Source organism: Chrysoperla carnea, chromosome 2 (genome assembly GCF_905475395.1).
Source record: "Chrysoperla carnea chromosome 2, inChrCarn1.1, whole genome shotgun sequence".
NCBI classification, from domain to species: Eukaryota; Metazoa; Arthropoda; class Insecta; order Neuroptera; family Chrysopidae; genus Chrysoperla; species Chrysoperla carnea.
Genome location: NC_058338.1, coordinates 10,548,266 through 10,567,547, shown reverse-complemented (window position 1 = coordinate 10,567,547; position 19,282 = coordinate 10,548,266). Strand labels below are relative to the sequence as shown.

Here is a 19,282-nt window from a genome sequence, read left to right as displayed (position 1 = left end):
ATTATCCTTGGATTGGCCAAGGCTAGGATGCCTAGTCTTGGCCCAAGACTGGGCTCCCTTACGTTGGCCGTTCTATGGCAAACCAATGTTGGCCCTGGCTTGGATAATCATTGGATTGGCCATGGCTAGGATGCCTAGTCTTGGCCCAAGACTGGGCTCCCTTGCGTCGGCCGTTCTATGGCAAACCAATGTTGGCCCAGGCTTGGATAATCATTGGATTGGCCAAGGCTAGGATGCCTAGTCTTGGCCCAAGACTGGGCTCCCTTGCGTCGGCCGTTCTATGACAAACCAATGTTGGCCCAGGCTTGGATAATCTTTGGATTGGCCAAGGCTAGAATGCCTAGTCTTGGCCCAAGAATGGGCTCCCTTGCGTTGGCCGTTCTATGGCAAACCAATGTTGGCCCAGGCTTAGATAATCATTGGATTGGCCAAGGCTAGGATGCCTAGTCTTGGCCCAAGACTGGGCTCCCTTGCGTTGGCCGTTCTATGGCAAACCAATATTGGCCCAGGCTTGGATAATCATTGGATTGGCTAAGGCTAGGATGCCTAGTCTTGGCCCAAGACTGGGCTCCTTTGCGTTGGCCGTTCTATGGCAAACCAATGTTGGCCCAGGCTTAGATAATCATTGGATCGGCCAAGGCTAGGATGCCTAGTCTTGGCCCAAGACTGGGCTCCCTTGCGTCGGCCGTTCTATGGCAAACCAATGTTGGCCCAGGCTTAGATAATCATTGGATCGGCCAAGGCTAGGATGCCTAGTCTTGGCCCAAGACTGGGCTCCCTTGCGTCGGCCGTTCTATGGCAAACCAATGTTGGCCCAGGCTTGGATAATCATTGGATTGGCCAAGGCTAGGATGCCTAGTCTTGGCCCAAGACTGGGCTCCCTTGCGTCGGCCGTTCTATGGCAAACCAATGTTGGCCCAGGCTTGGATAAACATTGGATCGGCCAAGGCTGGGCAACCCAGCCTTGTCCCAGGCTCGGGCAATCGTTGGGTCGGCCAAGGCTAATTATTTCATCTTGGCTCAAGCATGGGCCAATATCGGGGCGCCAAAGCTGGGATCCCCAGTACTGGACCAGGCTAGGCCCCGTCGTTCTACTATGGCGGTTCCTACATGGGTTGTGTACTAATTTCTACACTCTAAGTCAAAATTAACGCAAAAGTTGAACCATTTTAAGTGATATTACTATAACAGTACATGTCATTCACCTTTAATGTTATAGTTATAACACTTAGAACAGTAAAACACGTGCATTTTTTGTGACACAGAGTTCACTTTAAGCTGAAATTGTGGAACTTTGATTGTTCATTTGTTTTTCATTACATAGTAAAAATAATTATAACTATATAAAATTTGTTTACATAATTACTCTTTTAATTACAATTGAAAATAATTATCCCTGTTTCTTTTTGTTTTAGTGTGTTCGACGAAGACGAAAAATACGAATAATGGAAATAGAATTATTAAAAGGCAATAAGGGTTTAGGCTTTAGTATTGCTGGTGGTATTGGTAATCAACATATTCCAGGCGATAATGGAATATATGTTACCAAAATTATGGACGGCGGTGCTGCCCAAGTTGATGGCCGTTTACAAGTTGGTGATAAACTTGTTGCAGTTAGAGATAATGAGGTAAGCAATAGGCTTTTTTTTTAATTTTTGTTTATACTTGTTAAATTCAGAATATTACTAATTTCATTTCTTAAATTCCGACGTTTAATGAAAGTTTTTATTATAGTAGAGCCGACTTTTCTTAACATGGCTACCAATTCAATGGCTATAAAAACTAAACTGTCATGGGATTCTTATAGCAAATTGCTACAAAATATTTCAATGACATAAGATCTCGTTAAAAATGAATAATTTTTCTTACGTTGTAAGTTTTCCTTGTCGATATTCGAACAAAAAGGAATAATTTGACTATCTTAAGCATTTTTCTTACATAAATAACGTTTGAATGTCAAATATGTCGTACACATTAAAAGCTGAATACAAAAAAAGCATATATATAAGAATCAAATATTATTCACTTGGATATTTACAAGCATTGGCAGCTTGCTAGTAGCTTAGCTTAGCTTAGCAGGCAGCCACCAGCATCTTTTACACAATATATATTATATATTATGATAATATTCGATAGTCATTTTTCACTGTCAGACACCATAACCTATCCATATTAAATAAAAGGGAATCACTGACTACTTATATTACTATTCTCCGGAATACTAACGACTAAAAACTAGTAGTGAGAGTGTCTAAAATATTAAAGGTAGAATTACTTTTACGTCAAAGGACCTGTGTCACTTTTATTCACACCGCTACAAAATATTCGCAAAGGACCCCGCAATATTAGATAGGAAAATGGCTTTCTGTGAAACTTTTTCTAACCCATTATAAAATGTTCTTTTTCTCATTTTTATCAAAAGCTCTCATGGCCGCAAAAATTATTAACGTGTAGTTTTCGAGTTGGGGGTGGCTTCCTAATGTTCTTCAGATCGTTCTAATCAAATACTCTCACGGCATCAAAACTTTTAACGAGTAGTTTTCTACCCACCTTGTGATTGTTCACGAGTTGGTCATACCTCTAATGGATCAAGTAAGCACGGATGGTTGGATTTTCGGTCTTTGCGAGAATTCTGTGACGTGTTTTACAAGTTGGCATGCCTCTAACGGGATCGAGTAAGCACGGGCTTGCGGGTTTTTTACGCTTGCATTAGCCCTGTGATTCCAATCACTCTCTGATCTGCTAGTTGGGCAGGACTTTAATAGTTCCAGATATAGCATCCGTCTGTGGGTTAACCATGTGATTCCGTCTAATTTGTTCGACATCCTAAAAGTAAGTTCACGTAAACTTACGTTACCTGCACTGCAAAAGAAAAGGAGAAAAACAAAATTATCCATAAAGACCCATAAATGACTGCCTGTTTACACTCGATAATTTTCCTGTTTAAAACTGGAACTGAGGTCAATTAACTGAACTTTGTTTTATTGGATGAAGCATAATTACTTTTAATATAACTCCGGAGCCCAAGGTTCTTTGTGTGTGTTCTTTGAAGAATGTCGTGCATGTGCCATGCGCCAGACTATTTAAATTATTTTTTGTTGTAATGGCTAGATTCAAACTCTTTAGATTTCCAACAACAAGCTTCAAATGTTGTTGAAAATCTGCAGATAAATAGTCCATTTGATACGAACTTTATAAAAGCTCATTCTTTAGGCATCTCGTTGTACATATACGTGACAAATCTTTACCCCTATGTATATGAAATTCGATTGACCGTTGTTATTGACACAGTCGTGTCGTTTTCTGTAGCTACTTGTATATGTCTAGTGGTGTTATTCGAATGGCATTTAACCTCTCTTACTTATATTAACACTGCTGTACTCTTGAGTTGGACATTTCTTGTGGAGAAGTAGATATCATACCTTCTTGGTTATTTTTTTTTTTTCATTTCAAATAAATTATGTTTAAAACCTTTTTTCTAAATTAGATTTATCGATTTTATTATATTTATACAGTTTTTCAGGATAAGTGACTGTTTAAAGGAAATGTTATATAAAATCTAAGAAGGATTATATTTTTTTATAGGCATTCATAGTTATTACTTTTATGTATCATACGTAATTAACCTAAAAGGTTGAGTGGGTAAACCTAATATTTAGAGATGCAGACTGATTTAGTTGTTTCCCTAAATTACGAATAAGACCTGTTATTAATACTCAGCGATAATCTACCCTTTTTTTGAAATCTGTTACTTTAAAATTTTTTTCTTTTTAAGAATTAATAAAAAAATATTTTGATTTTTTGCAATTTTTTAAAAAGTCCCCTTATGAAAAAAGCGAGAAAAATGCAAAAAAAAAATTTTTGATTAGGAATTTGATGAAATTTGGTGGATGGGGTAATTTTGATCCAAAAAGTATAAAAATCCGGTTAATTTAATGATTGGGTGCAGAGTTTCTGAGATATCGCAATGTTTGGATCGATTTTAGTCCGTATCTCAAAAACTATTCGACCAGTCATCAAATGCACCCGATTTTTGTACTTTTTTTGTCAAAATTACCTTATATACTGAGTTTTATCAAAATTGGGAATACAAAAAATTTTTCGATTTTTTGCAATTTTTTAAGAGATACCCCTTTTTGTAAGTTTTCTTAAAAAAATAATATATAGGCAACTTGTATCACGTATAAGTTATACATGTATAACAGTTTTTCGATTATTTGACAAACATAAACATTTTTGTATTACAAATTGCCTATATATTAATTTTTAAGTCAACTTTTGCATTAACAATTTATTATTTATTAACAAATAGAATCATTTGCGCAACTAACACTTGCGTTACTAATGATATTTTTCATCTACGAAACAAATTCCATGAGGTTTTTAGTAAAATACCTGCGGTTTCTTTCATTTTCTATTATTTGGAACATCTTTAACTGTACTACTAGTAGTCTAATAGATAGATATTATGTTTAAGTAATAAAATATTCAATGAAAATAAAACATTGGTATAAAACAAATAATATTATAATTTTAATAAACAAACTATACCTACCATACAGCTATACTTTACAACTGAAGTCATAAAATAGTAATTATATTAATTTAATTAAAATGATAATTAATAATTTTATTGTGTTTACAAAATATTATTCCAATTTTAATATATAGTTTTATTATATATTATATTTGTAAAATTTAGTTTAATTATTTTCTTTCACTGATTTAACTTGATTTTAAATTATAATTGGATAATTTTAAGTGAAAATATACAACTGACGTGACTTAATTGTTGAATTAACCTGTATAGCCACTCGAAAATGTTTAAAGTAGCCGTCGTTTCTCTTGGGCCATCTCTTCTCAATCGTCTTAACGTTTTTTTGACGCTTGAGCTGGGAAGTTAAGTTTTCGCTTTCGGAAAGTTCTGACCACGGCAATGAATCGATTGTAATTAATTGAGCCATTAATTGATTAAAGCGTCGTTGTATGATTAGGTACACCGTAACATTCTATGATAGTAGGAGCTTTCTGAACCCGACGAATTCATTTTTGTACGGTAAAATTAACTCTAACCGAAATAAACCATAGAGTTTAAATTCAAAACTGTGGAAGTTTATAAAGTTTAGTTCCGAGTTTGTAGCGCTCAGAAATATTTATGTAAAGGTTAAAAATTAAAACACAAGTAGTATTTTTCACCCATGCAACCGAGAGTGAGCTTAACGAATCTCTCATTTTAATGAATTTGTAAGAATCAATCTAAATTGATTATAAACATCTATGTTTTGGAATACGTACAGATTTTATGATTAAAATGTTATATATCTAATTAATTGGAATCTATTCTAGTGTATACAGGTAAAGGCAATTCATTTTATTATTAAATTTATAATTTTATTAAATATGATCCCCTAGTTTTTATTGACCAGTATTTTATAATATCATAATGTTTTTTTTTTTGTCTGCTTAGGGGGTATTATTGGTAATTGTTTGTATACAAAACCTTTTACGTATTTTGTAGTTATTTTGTTTACTAATAAATGCTTTTTGAGAATATGATACCTTTGCGTAGGTGTGTATTTTACCCTTGTAGTGATTTCATAGAGCTGTAACTCGAACGTATATTTGAAGAAAAAAAATTTTTAACAAAAAGAAAACTGACTTCAAAAGCAAAACAAATTAATGTACACTAAAAAGTAAAAAAATAATGATAATATTATGTAGTTAAAATTATTGTTATTTTTGTAGCCGGTGTCAGCCAAGGAAACAACTCTGACAGAACAGTTTGCTATACATTAGCTTGGCTGACACCGACTCCAAAAATAACAATAATTTTAACTACATTATATTATCGTTATTTTTTTACTTTTGCTAGTGCATATTAATTTGCTTTGGAAAAGTATTGCTTTTGAAGTCGGTTTTGTTTTATTAAAAGTTTTTTGTTGTTGTAATTTTTAGTGAATCTGAAGTAAACTAACTAATTTGTCACTAAAAAAAGAATCATCGAAATCGGTTGACGTGATATTGAGTTATTCGCCCTTTTGTCGTGCTTACTTAATAGTTGAGTGAAATTACGCCTTGTGTATGGATTAAAAGTTCGAGTAGTGAAACTTTGGGGTTTTTCTTTTCATATCAAAATAAGTATTTTTTGAAATTTTTTACTTTCCCGGAGTGGTGCAACATGTTTAAAAAACAAAATGGCGTCAAAAATGAAATTTTTTTCAGAAATTTTATCATTTTTATTTTATATTCGCTAAAGGAGGCATCGGTGCATATCCAAATTTGGTAGGTTTGTAGTCCATGTTAAGAACTACTCCTCATAATTTTTTGGTGGGGTTTCGTCCCTTCCCCTCCCAGTTATATATATATGTATACATACATATGGTAAAAAAGTTCATTTGACTATAACTTGAAAAATATTCGATTGATTTTAATGAAACTAATATCAATAGTAGGTTTTATTACTTACAACTTTCGGTTAAAATTTTAGCGAAATCCGTTAAATAGTTCGGCCAAAATTTCCAATTTAGGGAATTGTTTAAAATGGCTGCCATTTTATGCCATTTTGTCCTACGAGGTTAAATTTTTTTTAAATTGTAGCATTTTTTATTATCTTTCGATTTTATAATAAGTGGCTTATCCGTAAAATGACTCCTTGATCCATATTTTTGCGAAAAACGGAAAATTTAACACTTTCTGGAAATAATTGTTTGGGGGGTGTATGGACTGGCTTTGGGGGGTGTTTTTTGCTTTGGCATGAGAAAACTATTTTTAAAAGAGGTCTATATGGTTTAAAGCAAAATTTTTAAGTTTTAACTCCCGCGCTGTAAGGGGGAAGGGGTGTATGAAATAAATGTATCTTAAAAGATTTTCAAAAGAGGTCAAAATAGTTTAAAAAGCTAAAGTAACCCAAAATTTTAGATGCTTTTATTAATATAGCACTTTTTACAACATCCACCCCTTCCCCTCCCGCTTTCATATTTTTTGCAAATTCAAAATTTTTATGACGTGCAAAGGGGTTTTTGGGGTCGCTGATCTCGAATTTTGCAATAGATTATCAAAAACAATTGTAATTTTTAGGGGGTGTACTTATTTGGGCCAAAAGTTCGAGATCAGCGACCCCCAAAACCCCTTTATACGTCATAAAAATTTTGAATTTGCAAAAAATATGAAAGCGGGAGGGGAAGGGGTGGATGTTGTAAAAAGTGCTATATTAATAAAAGCATCTAAAATTTTGGGTTACTTTAGCATTTTAAACTATTTTGACCTCTTTTGAAAATCTTTTAAGATACATTTATTTCATACACCCCTTCCCCCTTACAGCGCGGGAGTTAAAACTTAAAAATTTTGCTTTAAACCATATAGACCTCTTTTAAAAATAGTTTTCTCATGCCAAAGCAAAAAACACCCCCCAAAGCCAGTCCATACACCCCCCAAACAATTATTTCCAGAAAGTGTTAAATTTTCCGTTTTTCGCAAAAATATGGATCAAGGAGTCATTTTACGGGTAAGCCACTTATTATAAAATCGAAAGATAATAAAAAATGCTACAATTTAAAAAAAAATTTAACCTCGTAGGACAAAATGGCATAAAATGGCAGCCATTTTAAACAATTCCCTAAATTGGAAATTTTGGCCGAACTATTTAACGGATTTCGCTAAAATTTTAACCGAAAGTTGTAAGTAATAAAACCTACTATTGATATTAGTTTCATTAAAATCAATCGAATATTTTTCAAGTTATAGTCAAATGAACTGTTTTACCATATGTATGTATACATATATATATAACTGGGAGGGGAAGGGACGAAACCCCACCAAAAAATTATGAGGAGTAGTTCTTAACATGGACTACAAACCTACCAAATTTGGATATGCACCGATGTCTCCTTTTGCGAATATAAAATAAAAATGATAAAATTTCTGAAAAAAATTTCATTTTTGACGCCATTTTGTTTTTTAAACATGTTGCACCACTCCGGGAAAGTAAAAAATTTCAAAAAATACTTATTTTGATATGAAAAGAAAAACCCCAAAGTTTCACTACTCGAACTTTTAATCCATATAACAGCCTTTTTTTGCTTAGATTTACTCCAGTATAATGCAAATTTAAGACTTTCATGATTTTCTCATGGATCCCGTTGTCAAAACTAGACCAAAATGAAATAGGACCACATGGGAAGCACCAGCTTTCAAATAGATAAAGAATCATCAAAATCGATTCACCCAGTCAAAAGTTCTAAGGTAATAAACATTAAAAAAAAAAAAAAAAAATACAGTCGAATTGAGAACCTTCTTTTTTGTTTGACGTCGGTTAAAAATAAAAATAGCCTTATTGTTACCTGGGAGAGGCATTTATTCATTAAAATTCTTCAGTATTTTGTAAAATTTTTTGTTTTATTTTAATTTAGAAATATTTATCTCTTATATAATCTGCCTTTATAAATGTATCGACAAAGAAAAGCTTTTGTGTAAAAATTTTTCGTGTTAATTAAGTATTTTATCGAATAACAATAATGATAGTAGAATTTTCATTTAATACAGAATGAAGTACCAATACAATTTTCATTAAAATATGTCAACATTATATCGGTATTGTCAAATGAAAGAAAGAAAAATAACTAAACTTGAACAATATTTATATAGAGTTTTCTCCTACGATATTTTTATTCTTTACACATTCTACACTTTCTTTCGTTTCAATATTTTTTTTATCAGTTTCGATAATGTGTTGTATCGTTATTTTTAAATTAATATTGTAAGTACTTTGTAAATATTTTTCATAAATTTTCTTCTGAAATACCCATAAATAAATTTGTGAAAGTATTTCTTTATAAATTGGAAAATTAAATGTTATATTTTTATGTTCAAGTATAATTACATAATACCTAATCGCGAAAATGAAATTTGTCGCAAGCTGCGTGTCATTGCAAGGTTACATGAAGAGAAAACTAACCCTGAATTCATAAAAAGCATATCAGTAACTCGTTGAAAGGCGTGAAGCTCTCAGAAAATAAATATGCAATATTTACAATATTAAAAAAATTATCATTCTTCTTATAAACGGCATGATAGGAATGATATACAATTTTGATAAACCAAGTATGTATAAATCCTACTAAATTTGGGTCATATTTTTCAAATTTGTGATCAAAATTAACCTAGCTCTAATAGGTTTCAAGAATGTGGAGTCCTGGTCCCGGAATCAAGCACATAAATGATAGCTAGGGAAAAACTGGCATTACAGCTGAAAAGAATGACCCAAAATTAGTGGGTTTCAAAAAAAATTCCAATAAGATCGGATCAAATTTGCCGGTGTTATCAAAAAAATCGAATTTTTGAACTTTATGACGTCATCAGAATCCAAAAAATTTAATTTTGCTCTATCACATCCAAATTTTATCCAATTTTGATAAACCAAGTATGTAATCCTATTAAATTTGGGTCATATTTTTCAAATTTGTGATCAAAATTAACCTTCCTCTAATAGGTTTCAAGAATGTGTAGTCCTGGTCTCGGAATCAAGCACATAAATGATAGCTAGGGAAAAACTGACATTACACCTGAAAAGAATGACCCAAAATTAGTGGGTTTCAAAAAGAATTCCAATAAGATCGGATCAAATTTGTCGGTGTTATAAAAATAATCTAATTTTTGAACTTTATGACGTCATCGGAATCCAAAAAATTTAATTTTGCTCTATCACATCCAAATTTTATCCAATTTTGATAAACCAAATATGTAATCCTACTAAATTTGGGTCATATTTTTCAAATTTGTGATCAAAATTAACCTAGCTTTAATAGGTTTCAAGAATGTGGGATCCTAGTCCCACAATCATGCACATAAATAATAGCTAGCGAAAAATTGACATCACAGCTGAAAAGAATGACAAAAAATTAGTGGGTTTCAAAAAAATTCCAATAAGATCCTGTCAAATTTTCTTGTGTTACCAAAAAAATCGAAAAAGTTAGAAAATAACATGCATTGAAAATTTTATATTCTAATTTTCTATTTTTTGTATTCGTCCCAAAATAACAAATTGGGCAAAAATTGTTCATATAATAAATTGTAGTAGATGTTAGGTTAATTTTTCGATTCATTCAACATGCATCAACTTTAATTATGCTAAAGGCTATTGACCTGAGTTAAAACAATATATAAAAAATTCATAATTTCTGTTCGTTAATGAAAATTACATTTGAAATATTTAAAATACCTTACACCTGAATGCATTTTCATCGTTCATACATAATCAGTCATAAAATTAAAAAAAAAAGAAGGAATTTTCTTTTTAATTTCATACAATTATTTTAAACTGTCACAACCTTGTATTTCCATTTGAATTAACATTCTATTCTAAGACACACGCGCCCATAGTTGGTTGCTTGGTAGATATCTTTTCAACCATATTTGTGCATGAGTGGCATCGAAAAATGTTTCACAGTTCCTCAGCTGTATTAATAAGGTCAAAGATGGTCGAAAATTGAATTTCGTTTGGATACTTACTTGATAAACAAAAACTTTTTGATAAAAAAAAGAATTATTAAAAAATGCAATTTTATTACCATTCCTTCAATTTATATCGAAAGGAACAAAGTTCCTACCGGGTGCCCACATCCTATTCTATTTTATGTTTTGATAAAAAATTAATATTGAACTATCTATTCACCTAAATTGCCTTGGCATTTTCATGCTTTGCATGATCTCGAGATTGGTGCAAAAATTTAAAATTTAATAATTTTAGTATATTTTTACAATAAATTTCTGTCAAATTCTAATATCGGAAAAATGTGTCTTGCAAAAGTTGTTCGTCAGTTTATAAGGAGCAACTTTCTAATAAGAAAACTTTTACGAAAACGAAATGACCTTTATCTGACATTGGAGGGTCAGTTAAAGGTCAACTCATCGTAAAGATCAAGAGTCAAGTCAATCCAAGGTAATTTCGAAACAATTGCTTCAATCAAAAAAAATCTTATTGCTAAAGACTTCTGAGAAATACTTTCATATTGTTTAGAAAATGACCACCCCCTTCCCCCCACGACCATAGGTGCCAGTATTTTGCATTATTTTAACACGATTACTTGCAAAAATATAATGGGTACATTTTTTGAAGCCACAGCATGTTCTTTATGGATATGAATGGCGAAGAAGACAACAGCTAGCGCACAATTTGAATTATTTAACACATAAATTTTCGAAAAGAAAAATGAAAACTTTTTTTTTTTTTTTGTTAAATGTACGTCTTGTCGTCGACAATGATGCATAAATAATGTACTTTTTCTACATAGTAAGCAGATAAAGAAAGGCATTATTATATTATTGGTGGGGTACCTACTATACTCTGCTGGTTTTTCTTTCCTCCTTAGCTGCCTGGCTCTGTTGCGTTCCTTTGCTTTGTTCATTTATTCATTTTCTAACATGTCAAATTCATGTACTCCCAATATTTGTGACATAATTTGGATTATGTTTTGTATAAATAATATAACATGTAAAAATTTTATTAAATATGTGTCAAGATATATTTGCCAAATGGGCTTTCAGGTTTTCATTACGTTTGAACTTCTAGAGGGTGTTTAAAGTATGTATCAAAAATGAATAGCGGCGAAAAAATAAAAAGAAAATAAAAGCATTCAAAAGAAATCATTCAAAAATTCAAATATAATGGATAGGTTCTAAGACCAAAATGTTTGACTCAGTGAGCATTAATCGGTATTTTTCTCCACTGTATATTTTTGTAAGATTATTTTATTTTGAAGAATTTCTTTCCCGGATGGTACTTACAAATAATCAGAAAGGTTAGTTTTTACTTTATTATATATTATAAATATAATAAAGTATTGTGATCGAAAAAAGAAATCGATATCGGGGTTTCAACGGAAATACACGTTTTGAGGGTCTCTGGTTCCAAAAAAGTGGTTTTTTAAAAATGTTTCGGCCGTCGATATGTCTGTTATCAAGCTGGAGCCTTCAATTTTCAACCGATTTTTCTCAAACTCGATACATAGGTTCAGTTTGGTCATAATTCCAGACGCATTTTTCATTTTTTCCCTAGGCTTTTTTTAAGGGTATTTCCCTGTAGGCCAAAACAGGATTTTAGGGGTTTTCTCAAAAACGGCTGTAACGATTTCGATTAAACTGGGCACAAGGCTTGACCTTAAGGTGTTCCTAGGATTTTTATAAGCCACATATCCGGGAAAATTCGAGAAGGCCCACATCCTTGGGAAAAACTTTTCTTTTTGGGGTTTTCTCAAAAACGGCTCAAATGATTTCGATTAAACTAGGCACAAGGCTAAACCTTAAGATGTTCCTAGGTTGGGTATAAGCCACATATCCGGGAAAGTTCGAGAAGGCCCACACTCTTGGGAAAACTTTTTTTTGGGTTTTCTCAAAGACGGCTCTAACGATTTCGATTAAACTGGGCACAAGGCTAGACTTTAAGGTGTTCCTAGGATTGGTATAACCCACATATCCGGGAAAATTCGAGAAGGGCACACCCTAGGGAAAACATTTCAAAATACAGGAAAATGGGATTTTCTAGGGAGAGGCTGAGGACACAGCAGTAAAACTTCGTATCAGGGTTTATATCAACAAGGTCCTAGGTTTGATACTGTTTACGTTCAAGTGCAAATGCAATAAAACCTCAAAAATCGTAAAAATCGCATGATAAAATCGTATAATTATTCAAATTGTTCAAATAATCTAATAAATCAAATAAAGAAATAAATAAAACTGAATTAAACCAAATTAGTGAAATTAAGAAACTAAAGCTTGTCCATCGACCTCTCAGACCTAAAGTCCGTCGGCGTTAAAGCACTCCTGCGATTCTTAAACAGCTCCAAATGGTTCATGGAGTAGTGGCCGGGGATGTGCCAACCCTTTTTCGGTATCACAACGAACCCTATGGTTTAAGTGTGTCCCACCCCAGGACAGCCACTCTAACCTAACCTACCCTGACCATCTAGAATACGTAACTAACTGATTTTGAGAAATTTAAATATTCTTGTTGTTTTTTTTTATTGGTGACTGAATGATATCAGGAGTATATAATTTTACACATATAAATTTTTTTTAATAAATTGCTTACAGCTTGTAATTAGTTTACAACAGACTGAAAGTTTTGCATTAAAATTAAGAACGAATTAAAGAAGATTTTCCTGTGTACACTTTTTCCCGCATATTGTCTATTTAATTTTCATGTTTTTAAATTACGAATTGTATGTAAAATATATAAACACAATGTGCTTGTGTAAGTTTTTCATTATTTTTTTTTTTTATTGTCTCATTTTACTTTCATTTTGTTTCTAGATATAATAATAGTTAATTGTATAATTTTTTTTCTAATTTATAAGCATTAAGTTTAGTAAGGTTAATTTTCGTGATGAAAAATTATTTTCTTTTTTGCTTTTAGTGTAAACAATATATTTACCCTTTTAACATTCGTACAGTTTAGAACTCATTAAGGTTTCTGGTTTCTCGACCTTTTTTATATCTCGAGGCATGAGAATTTGCGACTAGGATTCTCGAATTTCTCGAAAAATTTTGAAATTTATAATAAACGATGTTATTTTCAAATTTTTCAAACAAAAAACTTTTCCAAAATAAATTAATATACCTAAACTAAAAAGTAAAAAAATAACGATAATATAATGTAGTTAAAATTATTGTTATTTTTGGAGTCGGTGTAAGCTAATGTAGCAAACGGTTCTGTCAGAGTTGTTTTCTAGGCTGACACCGACTCCAAAAATAACAATAATTTTAAATACATTATATTATCCTTATTTTTTTTACTTTTTAGTGCATTTTAATTTATTTTGGAAAAGTTTTTCTTTTGAAGTCCGTTTTCTTTTTGTTTAAAAGTTTTGTTTTTAAGAAATTAGACTGATTGATGGTAAATCAAATGGTAAATTTTAAACTTTTGTAAACATTTTTGGATCAGGAATCGGTTTAATAGCTATTCGGCTCAAAGTCCTCCTTTGAACACATTATTTCTCGTGTTAGTATGACTAATTCGAATATCGCATAAACCAAACTTTAGATTTTGTGGTTAAATATCTGACACATTGTTTATTGTTAACGTTGATTTTCTGTGTACATTATTTTACGATCTTTCAGATGATAAATCATTTTAAAATAAGTATATACTATCTGTTACATCATACATGTTAATAAAGTTGCCTATCATTTAATAATAAATAATAATAAATTTTAATCATTCATACTTCATACTCATCATATTCTTCTCTAAATCTAGAAGTTGGGTATATTAAAAAATAAAAACATAATAAAATAATAAATATTCTTAGTAAAAAATTTACATTTTAATCATTTTTTTTTCTTTTCTTATTATATTTTTAATGACTTTAAGTAAATTTAATGAACATACGAAATATAAATATTATTTAACATTAAAATATTGTTGTGTGATATAGAAAGATATAGAAAAATAAATCTATCCAACTACCCCAGGTACTGATCTCACTGTACTGTACTGTATTTAAAAAATATTTTATGTAAATTTTTTGCTTAAAATAAATTAAAATTTTATAAATATTTATTACTTCTTTAATACTCTCCACTGATATACAGAATGATATAAAGTGATATTTATTCTAAAGCGTCAATCATAAATTCAAAGAACATCCCAATTCCTTATATCAAATAGTTTTTGGTCAAACTTTTTCCTTAATTCCGGGATCACTTATGTGCTTGATTACGGGACCAGGACTGCGCATCCTTGAATCCTATTAGAGCAAGGTTAATTTTGATCACAAATTTGAAAAGTATGACCCAAATTTAGTAGGATTACATACTTGGTTTATCAAAATTGGAAAAAATTTGGATGTGATTGAGCAAAATTAAATTTTTTGGATTTTGATGACGTCATTAAGTTAAAAAATTCGATTTTTTTGATAACACAGGCAAATTTGATCCGATCACTTTAGAATTTTTTTTGAAACCCATTAATTTTGGGTCATTCTTTTCAACTGTGATGTCAATTTTTCGCTAGCTATCACTAATGTGCTTAATTCCGGGAACAGGATTCCACATTTTTGAAACCTATCAGAGCTAGGTTAATTTTGATCACAAATTTGAAAAATATGACCCAAATTTAGTAGGATTTCATACTTGGTTTATTGAAATTTGATAAAATTTGAATGTGGTAGAGCAAAATTAAAATTTTTTTGATTTTGATGACGTCATAAAGTTAAAAAATTCGATTTTTTTGATAACACAAGCAAATTTGATCCGATGTTATTGGAATTTTTTTTGAAACCCACTAATTTTGGGTCATTCTCTTCAACTGTGATGTCAATTTTTCGTTAGCTATCACTAATGTGCTTAATTCCGGGACCAGGACTCCACATTTTTGAAACCTGTTAGAGCTAGGTTAATTTTGACCATAAATTTGAAAAATATGGCCCAAATTTAGTAGGATTTCATACTTGGTTTATCGAAATTAGACAAAATTTGGATGTGATAGAGCAAAATTAATTTTTTTGGATTTTGATGACGTCATCAAGTTAAAAAATTCGATTTTTTTGATAACACAAGCAAATTTGATCCGATGTTATTGGAATTTTTTTTGAAACCCAATAATTTTGGGTCAGTAAAATTTAGGTATTATCTTTATGGCCATAGATACTTTACGTGACGTATATGATACTGCCACCTAAAAATATTTTCATACAAAGATTTTCATGAATTTATTTTAATTTTCACATGCATCACCTTGTAGTTAGTAAATATGTAATTTAAATATATTCATTTTAATCTATCTTATCCGTTATAATAAATCTTTTAAAACGGACATTAAAATATTTTAATACTCTGATATGAATAAATTATTATTATTATTATTATTATTATTTAAACAAATATAATATTATTTATATAAATTAAAAAAACATACTAAATACTTTTTGTAAATACATGTATTTTTATTATAAACAAATTGTAAATATACAATTTTAATTTTGATAAAATAAAATAAAATGATTCATATATTGTGCTGAAATTCAAGTGAAATTATTTTTTAATTATAACAAAATTTACTCTTTTTAACCCCCGAACTAAATAAAGAGGTGTTATAAGTTTGACCACTCAGTAAAATATCTGTAAATTTCCCGTATAGAACTTCAAAATTCTGAAAATTTTAAATTTATTAAATTATAAATTAAATTTCATTAATGACAATAACATTTATTAAGTATATCCCTGCAATAATTATGCAATAACAGTTTAATCATGCGATGTTCTTCATTATCAATTTTTATTACATATCTAATGTTATGGATGGCTATGTTCAAATGTAATAACATACAGAAATTGACATATATGATGATACAAATTGAACTAACTGCCTGATCTTTTAATGGTAAAATCACTTGACGGAACAAAACAGTCCCAAATAATTATTTTTTTAAACTAATTAATATTTCTATTGTTACAGGAGGGTGATATTAATTTAGAAAATGTTACACATGAGGTGGCCGTCGCGACCCTAAAAGCGACACAAGAGCGTGTTGTGCTTCTTGTCGCAAAATTAGAGAGTGCCTTCCCCGCGGCAGCACCCACTGCTGTATCCAAAGCACCGTCAGACGTATCAAATTCACCCCAACCACGTAAGTACTTAAACAAAGTTATAGACTATTAATTGTTGTTAAACTATTTCTCGTATTAAATTCGATTCATCATTAATTCGAGATCGTTAAAAATAATAGAATGCGAATTGAAAATTTCTTGAGTAGCGAATGGAAACATGAATAAGATTTAATCTAAATGAAAAAGTGAAAGGTAATTGAAAATTCCATATAATCTAAACAGGGAAACTAGTTAAAATCTCCTTTAAAAGTTGCAGTTTTGCGTTTTATAGCAATTCTAGCATATATGATTTTAGATTTTAGAGGTTTTTGTCCCAAATTGATAAAAGATAGAATTTTGTAAATTTTAATTTCAAATTATCATGTTATTGATCCTAATTTCGGAATATCCGTCGCTTCAAAGTACTTCCCAAATGAAAACGTACAAATAAAGATTCTTCAACGAATTTTTATGGAAAGGTTTCGAGATTCTATCCGATTATTCACTGTCCTAGGTTCTGTTTCTTTTCGAAAATCGATAGAACAATGACATTTTTCAAGATTTTCAAAGAGAAGAATGACATTTTTCAAAGGTTTTAGAACTTTTTCTGAAACTTTGCGTCTTATATTACGACAGGCTCCCGTTCCATAATAAATCTTTATTTGATGGCTCTTTATAAGTTGGTAACTAAGTGTACAATGTGTATATAAGCTAGAAAGAAGCTTTATATATCTATCTATATATGATAAAGTGGACTGCTTACCTACTGAGTATGTTAAATTAGATCTGGAGGGCATCATTAGAAACCAGTGACATAATAACATCTCTCTACATCTAAGAATATCTCGTAGGTATTTCAACTACCTGAAGAAGATGACAACAATACCACTTATTTACTTTAACTCTGTACATACACAACGACAAATTAAAATTGTCTAAAGGCAATCTAAACAGTCAAACTTCTTCTACCGACATCAAGAAGGCAATCGAAGGAAAAAAAGAAATGATTTTAAATAGTAAATGACGAATTTTTATCTTCTTCGTACATCTGTACATTTTCTGTGTCGTTCTGTACATTTTCTTTTTTATACGCTACGATAAAATTGCCCTAGGCTCAGATCATATCAACTCGAAAGCGCTGTAAAAAGCAACCGAGACACAAAAATCACTGGGAAAACCATACTTTCCGGAAAGAGTGACAGAAACAATTTTTTTTTAATTTATTGTTCATTAATTTATTTTTACATATTTTTGAATTTTTTTTTTCTTTATGTAACATAAATGAAATATGACATGATAAAATTTCCAAACTGTATTTTGTAAGATAACTTTTCTATTTTCACGAAACACAAAACATGTTTTTCATAATTAAAAATAGTGAAAAAAAACAACACATACAGGAAAATTAGAGCAAGAAAAAAAAGTATGTGAAAATGTTAATAGATAATTAGAGGCATTAGTCGTAAGCGAACAAAGAAAATCAGAGAGAATATCTTGTATACACTTTTCCATACCATCTCATCATTTCTCTATGTATTTTGTATTTTCAGTCCTTTTTGTGGTGAATGAAAATGAGATGTTGAGGGAAAAATGTAAAGCTTTGTACATACGTTCGTCTGTATTCATGTCACGTTCAGAACACAACACCCATAATGCTGTGTGCAACATTTTGTAGTTCTTTTTTTTTAACTTATCTTATTTAGAATTTTTCTATGTTTATAACAAACGTACGTTTAGTCCTTGCAGTGGTTTCAAAAAATGTTCCGTCTTGTTTTCTTACAGAAATTATAAGAAAAGAAAAGTAGGATGCAAAAATAGTTCTTATTGTATCTATTGTCGCGAGGAAAAATATTGGACAAAAATGTCTTGGTGGCATTTAACGGCTTTTTGTATTTAACGTTATGCAAAGCTTATATACTCATAAATTTGAAAGCTTTTATTCTCAGTTTTAGGAAATTCTTTAATTATAGCTTTCATAACCGTACTACCTTAAAATCTAGACCGACTCAAAATTTTCCAATAATGGCCCCCGCCTGTTAAGTCGTTATGTCAACTATTTTTTGGGTTCTTGATTTTTTTTTAATTATTTATTTTTTTAATATGCATCATGTTCGCTGACATTAATTAAGTGGGTACTTTTTTTGATACCACAGCAAGGACCACACGTATAGGTTCGTACAATTGATGACAGATCAAAAATGGTAGGAATAAAAACATACAAACAATATTCCCGTTTGTGTGTTCGTATGTGAGATTTTTAAAATGACCAATTTTGAAAATTAATGTGTCATCAAGTTTATCGTTACCTTTTCGTATGTTCAAAGAAAATACAAATAAAATTGGTTGTTTTCTAAGAAAATATAATTGAAGAAAAAACCTGTCACAAACGAATGTTATTCTTCGAAATTAATCAAGGATTTACTGTTGAATATTCTCTGTCCATATCGTATACTTTTGTGTATCTAAAAACCAAATTTTGATTAAAGTAGATTTCATTTAAATGTAGGTCCCTGATATAGTAGGAATTGTCGCAAGGAATAGGTTTTCCTAATTTCTTGAAAAGTCAACATTTAACAAGTGAAAACAAACAATTGACTGAGTTAATTGTTGAAATACCATGAATAGACAGTGTTGATTACTCTGTCACATTACATATTCATATATGTCACACACGATACACTCAATATACGAAAAAATGTTG

At 30.7% G+C, this 19,282-nt stretch overlaps 1 protein-coding gene across 10 annotated transcripts in view; it reads left to right on the top strand.

Moving 5' to 3' along the window:
• Positions 1-19,282, top strand: part of LOC123294017 (disks large 1 tumor suppressor protein) — a 1,177,915-nt gene that overhangs the window by 1,052,504 nt on the left and 106,129 nt on the right. For all 10 annotated transcript variants that reach the window (XM_044875074.1, XM_044875072.1, XM_044875076.1 and 7 more), the window contains 2 exons: positions 1,416-1,628; positions 16,451-16,622. In XM_044875074.1, the coding sequence (XP_044731009.1) occupies positions 1,416-1,628; positions 16,451-16,622 (385 nt within the window). The remainder of the gene's footprint in view (positions 1-1,415; positions 1,629-16,450; positions 16,623-19,282) is intronic.